Source organism: Podarcis muralis, chromosome 2, assembly GCF_964188315.1.
Source record: "Podarcis muralis chromosome 2, rPodMur119.hap1.1, whole genome shotgun sequence".
Classification (NCBI taxonomy): domain Eukaryota; kingdom Metazoa; phylum Chordata; class Lepidosauria; order Squamata; family Lacertidae; genus Podarcis; species Podarcis muralis.
In genome coordinates, this window is record NC_135656.1 from 60,679,658 (window position 1) to 60,687,414 (window position 7,757).

The window sequence follows — 7,757 nt, forward strand, 5'->3', positions numbered from 1 at the left end:
GTTCCCTTTTTCTGAAGCACAAAGGAGACTCCACCTTGTTCCACACCACAAATAAAACTAATTCCCTTCAAAAATAACCCTGTTGCTCCCACTCTGTTCTTCCCTTTGGCATACGTTGGTGAGTGGGATGTGCTTTGAAGACATTTGGAGGAAGATATTTAAACTGGGCTGCTGCAACCCTGGACCATCATTCTCTCCCCCTGCACATGGTGTTCACAGTAAGAGCAGGAGAGAACCAGCTCCAGGATGATTGCTGTGCTGCTACTGGTGTTTGGACTGACCCCTGCCTACATATTTCCTGTCAGTGCTGACATCCCTGTGTACCCGAATTTTGACCCCCAAAAGGTAAGACGTTTACAGATGGGACTTTCAGCCACATTAACAGGATGGGGAAGCCTTACCTAGATAGGATACCCATAGAGCAGCTTTGCTCTTGAGTAAAGGCCCTGTTACTTTTGTGTCCCCCTTCTCGTCTCCCCCAGACCCACAAGCTTGGTGATCAGCAAGCTGCCTGAGTTTGATACATGCTCCTAGCTCTGGTAGGAAAATGCTAGAGATGAGGTGGGTTGCTTGTCAACTTTCTCTGCCCTATAAAATGTCAATCAAAATTCTTCTATTTTAGACTGTCGGGAAGTGGCACCCCATCGGGATAGCTTCCAAGTTGCCTGAGTTGACTGAGTATGAGCAGAAAATATCACCGATGGACCACACGGTGGAGGTTTCGGATGCCGATATGACACTCACCGCTAATTATATGTCGTTAGTACCTTACAACTGATACCTCTCCTCCCATCGTGCATAGGCTGGGAATTGAACCGGGGTCCTTGTGCATGCAAAGCAGGTGCTCTGCCACTGAGCCACAGCCCTGATTTCCCCTGAAATCGTTTTGAGATGCTTTGGAAAGGGCATAAAGTTTCTGGCACTGCCAGTCAGTGTAGACAATATTGAGCTGGATGGAGCAATGTCCAGATTTTGTACAGAGCTGCTGCTTAGGGAAGACCACATGTTTCCCATCCCCTATTGTCTCTTTTTTTTTTTGGTCTTGTTTAATCTTAATATATCATAAAGAGCCACTTAGGTTGGGCATAGCGATATAAATAAAACATAGCTGGAATGCCAATGGAGACATTGAGTAATCCTGTGGAAACCATTTGATAATGTAGAGGCCTCCAAAAAGGCCTGTTCATTTTGAAGGCATTGATAGCAACAGGGTGCTGTTCCTCTTGACACTCTGGCTATCCTTCCCTCTGGTAAAGTCTAAGGCATCTTACTGGTACTGTATTCTTCCATCAGTGGCTCTGACACCCTAAAAAATACAAGTAGAGGAGGCAAGGCAGGAAGCAGGCTGGGTATCTGGTTTTGAAGTGCTTTCACTTAGCTCTCTTTTCCAGGGATGGTGTCTGCAAACAATCAGCTCTTGTGTTCAAGTACACTGACAAACCTGGTGTATTCGAATTTCCTGGTAAATATGACTACCATGAGCCACCCTATTACCTGATGAAAAAGTATGTTTTGTGATCGGAAGATCCAGATGCTGTGATTTGGGCAAATGTTAAAACATCTGTTCTTTTTCCCATTTACTTTTCCCATTTCTTTTGAGTGCAAAATCAAGTTATGAGGGGGAGAGCAGTGCAATCACTCACCCACCAATAAGGTTGTTTATTTTAGGAAATACATAGCTTGCCTAGAAAAAGGTTTCTAGGTCTAGCCAGTGCTTTTTTCTGGGGGGACACAGGGGGACACATACCCTTAAACATTTTGTTTAAGTTTGGCCTCACTGAGGGGGGCAGTATTTCAATATGAGTAGGAATATGAGAGGACCCCTAAACTTTTTTTTTGAAAGAAAGCACTGGGTCTCACGAAACCTAGGTAGCCTAGAGAAAACAAAGGCAGCTATGCTTGCTCCATAGTTCTTTCGGAAGATCGTTCCAAGCTGACCTCTCATCTTGAGATTCAAGAGAGAAGTGAGAGGAGGAGGAGGAGGTTGAAAAGAGGATGCAGCATAAGACTATCAGTCTAAATAACAAAGAGATAGGAAGGGCAAATGAGGAGTTAAAGGTACGTAACAGTCTGGTTATGTGGAAGTCCTTTGCCCATCTTTACCTCATGCAAACCCTTCTTTTGCAAGCTGATTTTCCCTCAGTTCAAACAACACATATAAATATTTTTAAATCTCCATCTGCGTTTTGTGATCTGAGAGCAAAAGAGCAGTATATGAAGGTTGGTAAAAGAGACATCACAGTACAGTGGTACCTCGGGTTAAGAACTTAATTCGTTCGGGAGGTCTGTTCTTAACCTGAAACTGTTCTTAACCTGAGGTACCACCTTAGCTAATGAGGTCTCCTGCTCCCGCCGCACCGCTGCCACGTGATTTCTGTTCTCATCCTGAAGCAAAGTTCTTGACCCGATGTACTATTTCTGGGTTAGTGGAGTCTGTAACCTGAAGCGTGTGTAACCTGAGGTACCGCTGTAACAGGAAACTGCCAAAAACTATTTGTCCATTTGCCTGAGTTTGACCCACTCAGACTGACGGTGGCTCTTTCCATCCCAGTGTCAGAAGTCTCTTTCCATCCCAGTGACAGGATCCTTTTAAGTTGCACAACATCAGGAATTGAACCAGGGACATTCCACATGCAAAGGAAGTGATTTACCCCCTGAGTTATGGTTCATGGCAGATGGTTAAACCAATGCCTCCACTTCCCTACTTAGGAGGATATGATTTGCCTTGTTGCCATCCAAAATTAATCTTGCGCTTTTCAAAATGGAAGACTCCTGCTTTCTCTTTTGATCTCCCCTCTGCTTAACCAGGAGGAACTTGAGTGTTTCACTCAAGGCTGCACAAGGGAGTTCTGGGTTACAGCTGGGATCTATGTTCTCAGACCTGGGGAGCAGTCTTTTCTTCTTTATCACAGAATCCCCGGCAGCCAGACAACTGATCTGTATAGTACTGGGAAGGGACTCTGTCACCCTACAATCTTTATCTTGCAACTGATCCTTTAAGCTGCCCTCATATATATCATCCCAGTCTGATTGGTTTTTTGGGTGGGTGAATTAATCATTATTTTGGTAATATTGTGCTTGATGAAGAGTGCTGGAGAACTTAAAAGTTGGCCAGTTTTTCCTGGCACTAGGATTGGCTGAAATAAATGTAATGCTCACCTAGAGGGTTTTATTATTTTTGAGGTTCTCCAAAACCCTTGGGATGCCACAGGAAAAGTTCTAGTTTAATAGAGCCAGGCAAACAACAACAACAACAACAATTTTGTTACTTATATCCCATCCATCTGACCGGGTTACCCCAGCCACTGTGGGCGGCTCTCAACAAAGTTAAGGAGGAGCAGAAGGGGTGGTGAGTTCTCACCGTCTGGAGCCTCTCTGCAACCTGCTTGCTCTGCTACTCTCCAAACAGGGTCTAAGGTCCCCCCTCCTCCCTGCCACATACAGTGGTAAGTCTAGTTGTGGACACAATATGTTCCGGGGTGCCATTTGTACACCGAAAAGTCCGCAACTAGAGTGCTGCTTCTGTGCAAGCATGGAGTGCACACAGCCATTCTGCGCATGTGCAAAGCGTGCAGAATGCATCTGCAACATGAAGCGAATGCAACATGAAGCGAACGCAACTAGAGGTATGACTGTATTTAGAAAGAGGCAGGGGGGGTGTCCTTCCTCAAAGCAAGGCCTTCTGGGGAAGGGGTTGAGAAAGTGTCCACATAATCATATATTTCCTATGGTAACTAGTCAACATTTACATTTAACTTTAGATTTTCAGCATAGTACTTGCAGCCTTGGCCACACAAACACCTTCCTTTTAAGAAGGACGCCCTTTTCTCTGACTCAAGAGCTGGAGGAGTCTGCCATGCCTAACACCATGGCTAAAAGAGGGGGAAAGTAAGACAGGGAACAAGATGAAATGTGTGGGGGTGAAGGAATGGTGGTTCCCACTGCCTGCTTTAGGGAGGGCAATCTGTGGCAGTGGACCTGGGCAGGACACTTATTAAGTCATGGAGATTCACCTCCCTTAAAATTCGGAAGACATATTAATGAGGGGGTGGGAGAAAGAATGAAGAATTAAGGTGACTAAGAGTGGCTGATCCCCATTTGCCTGCCCCCCCTCCACTAACAGCCAAGAAATGAGGAACCCGCTTCCTTCAGTTGATATCTTGTGTTGTTTCCTGTATAGATGGTATTGCCAAAGTCATGGATATTGATTATGAAAAGTATGTCATTATGTACAAGAAGAAATCAGAACACGAATCCATGTATCTGTCTGGTATGTGTTATGGCAATGGATTTTATTTTTATTTATTAAATACAGCTCTTCACCCATAGATCTAAGAGCAGTTCACAACATAAAACAAACAAACCAATAACCCTCACTCCACCCTGTGGCATATCTGTGGTTCAGCAAAAAGGATGCTAGTTAGTTAGTTAGTTAGTTAGTTAGTGTTGTTGTTTTTCAACTCATTCTTCAGCCACAAAGAAGTTACAAATCTCTCTCTCTCTCTCTCTCTCTCTCTCTCTCTCTCTCTCTCTCTCTCACACACACACACACACACACACACACACACACCCTAAAAGTCACAAAAGGAGAATAGGTTGGGAGGAGAGGAAAGAAGCAAGCTCAGTTTCACACACACACACACACACACACACACACACACACACACACACAGTGGTGCTCCTCACTCTGCTGTGCTGAAGGAGTTGGCCCTGCCCTGCCTTTTCCTCCTGTAGTACAGTTTGGTGGCTGGTGGAAGGTTTTGCCTAAAACATCTGGACGGATACCCTAAGTTTATGGAAGGGTACCCTAAGTTCTGTTCAATCCAATTACGGCTCTAGTTAACATACAAAAATAGAATACAAAATTATTGAATATCTTTATCTATACTTATCTGGCTAATATACACCCCCCTCTTTTTTGCTGTCAACAGTCATCTGTACTGTACAGAGTTAAAAAGAAGGAGGAAAACCTATTTAAAATCTTGACTACAATAATCTTCTAGAATAAAAAGTGGCTAATGGAATAATCAATGCTTCCCATGGTGAAGGAATCTTTTTTGGAAAAGGGGGTTGAACCCTAAATAATGGCCACTTTAGCACTTCACATGAAGATAAAAGGTGTCCCCAAAATAAAAGGAAACAGGGGGCTGCAATATTAACAATGATCCAGCAGAAAGAGCAGCTACCATAAAGCCTCCCACTAGCAAATAGGGACAGTCAGCACCTGTGTAGGCTTTCAGTTCCTTTAGATCAGGCATGGCCAAACTTGGCCCTCCAGATGTTTTGGGACTACAACTCCCATCATCCCTAGCTAACAGGACCAGTGGTCAGGGATGATGGGAATTGTAGCCCCAAAACCTCTAGAGGGCCAAGTTTGGCCAGGCCTCCTTAGATCCTCTTCTCTGGTTTCATGGGGGTTCTGTTCCTGACTGTCTAATGGACAATCCAGAGAAGATGGCAAGAATAAGAGACTTTGGGTGCTCTATAGACATAAAACAGATATTTCAGCCTTTCTGAGAACAACAATTTACTCAACCTTTGCTTGTGTTTAAAGCTAGGGGATCGGAAGTGGGAGATGACATCAAAGAAAAATTCAAGAAATTAGTTTTGGAGCAAAACTATCCTGAGGCACACATCAAATACTTTGGGAACGTCGGTAAGGCAACCTGATCTCAATATTTTTTTATTGTAGGTGTGCATGAATGTCTCTGTGTGAAACAGAATCTGAGGAGCTATAGTTAGTCTCAGAGAGATTCACAGATCTGGATCACAACTACAGTTTGAGTACAGTGGTACCTCGTTTGCTGAATGCTTCAGTTCAACATTTTGGTTTTCACCAAAAACCTGGAAATAAATGCTTCCGATTTGAATGCACCTCGGAAGTCAAACGGGTACTGAAGCTCATTTCTCAATTGTCTCAATTGAATTTGCCGACTGTCCATTGCGCCTTGGTTGTCGAAAGTTTCAGAAGTCGAATGCTCTTCTGGAGTAGATTATGTTCGACAACCGAGGTACCACTGTAGTTAAATCACTGGAATTAACTGAGGTCTGATTTCCATGCTTAATCATAATTAAAGCACCTGAAGCTATCGGGAATTGAGTGGGGGATTGATTTGCTAAGGGCAGCAGACAATTTGGACCTAGCTAGTTGGTTCTACATCCCTCAGCTGGAGTGGTATGGGTGGTGGGACTTCAGCAATTCTGGCTCCTGGGCAGGGTCTGGCTAGAGACCAGCTGAGGGACGCGGGTGGCACTGTGGTCTAACTACTGAGCCTCTTGGGCTTGCCAATCAGAAGGCTGGGAGTTCGAATCCCTGCAACTGGGTGAGCTCCCGTTGTTTTGTCCGAGCTCCTGCCAATCTAGCATTTCAAAAGCACACCAGTTCAATTAGATAAATAGGTACCGCTGCGGTGGGAAGGTGAATGGCATTTCCATGTGCTCTGCCTTCATCATTGTTTTCCATTGCAGCAGAAGCTGCAGGCAGCCCTGTTTAGGGAAGCTTTTAATGTTTAATAGACTATTGCATTTTGATATTCTGTTGGAAGCCACCCAGAGTCGCTAGGGAAACCCAGCCAGATGGGTGAGGTATAAATAATAAATTATGACTAATATTATTATTATTTAGTCATGCTGGCCACATGACCTGGAAAGCTGTCTGTGGACAAATGCCGGGTCGCTCGGCCTGAAGCAAGATGAGCACGCCAACCCCACAGTCACCTTTGACTGGGTTTAACTGTCCAGGGGTCCTTTACCTTTACCTTATTACCTAGTTCCCAGCTCTAGATAATGGCCTGGTTGGGTCTATCAACTCTGTCTTCGGCTGCCTTATGGGGCTCAGATTCCAATTAGTTAGAATTGAAAGTAGCTTCAGTCCCAGCTGCAAGGAGGCAGCTTCCACCCATTGAGGCAAATAGGACACGGTCCCACCAGCCTTAGTCTGCCTCTAGGGAGTCTTCACATGCCCACCTTCTTACTGACCACCAGCCAAGGAGTGGAACTCCTTGAGAGCTTCCTCCTTCATCCCAGTGTTGCCCCTGTAGAGCTCAGTAGGCGGGGGCCTCTCATTGGCTGTGGTTGCAGCTGTCATTTGCTCTAGCTCCATCTGCTGTTGGCCTCCCTGCCTCCCATGCCAGCAATCCCAATGGGCATCATCTGCCACTGATTCCAAATAAAGAAATACATATGAGTTTCTCACATTTTCTTCCTCCTTACCACTTTCCCTGACACTCTTCTCTTCCTTTCTCCCACAGAACAATGCACTCCATAAGCTGCTTAATAGCCAGATATGGCATTTCTCCATATATATTTGCAGCATTGGTTAATAATCAGAAACACCCAATAATCATTACTCCTTCTGGATGGTGGAGATGATGATGACTACGGATCAATGCCTCTGTCCACTCACCACATTTCTAGCTTGTAAAAATTGATGCAATTAGAACAACAACGTCTTTGGGTTCCTCTCTCTCCTGAAACTATTTTTAAAATAAATACATTGCTTAGATCTTGCACACTTTGTCAGAAGCAGTATTGGAGGTCAAAATGGTAGAAGATAAACATATATGAACCTATCAAGCCCAGTGAGTGCTCAGCTGTAGAGGTTGCCAATATGGTTCTCCAACTTCAGCCATCCATGCCAATTGGCCAGGCTGACTGGGACTGATAGCACTGATGGATGGAGTTCAACAACCTATGAAGCTCACCATGTTGGCCACCCCTTGTCTACTCTGCATTGAGAGTAGCTCTCCAGAATCTTG

At 44.7% G+C, this 7,757-nt stretch overlaps 1 protein-coding gene across 1 annotated transcript; it reads left to right on the forward strand.

Annotated features, from left to right (window-relative positions):
* Positions 1–216: 216 nt before the first annotated feature.
* On the forward strand, positions 217–7,267 carry LOC114592743 (epididymal secretory protein 4-like). The gene is made up of 6 exons (XM_077923489.1): positions 217–345; positions 623–759; positions 1,392–1,462; positions 4,181–4,270; positions 5,555–5,656; positions 7,251–7,267. Exons 1-6 carry the CDS (start codon positions 247–249, stop codon positions 7,265–7,267), a joined length of 516 nt encoding a protein of 171 aa, XP_077779615.1. The 5' UTR covers positions 217–246.
* The last annotated feature ends 490 nt before the right edge of the window (positions 7,268–7,757 follow it).

Excerpts from the sequence above, each read along its gene's own strand:
- LOC114592743 (XM_077923489.1), top strand. The coding sequence starts at position 247 with ATGATTGCTGTGCTGCTACTGGTGTTTGGACTGACCCCTGCCTACATA. Across the intron at positions 346-622 it reads CGAATTTTGACCCCCAAAAG|ACTGTCGGGAAGTGGCACCC; the intron begins GTAAGACGTTTA and ends CTTCTATTTTAG. Across the intron at positions 4,271-5,554 it reads CGAATCCATGTATCTGTCTG|CTAGGGGATCGGAAGTGGGA; the intron begins GTATGTGTTATG and ends TTGTGTTTAAAG.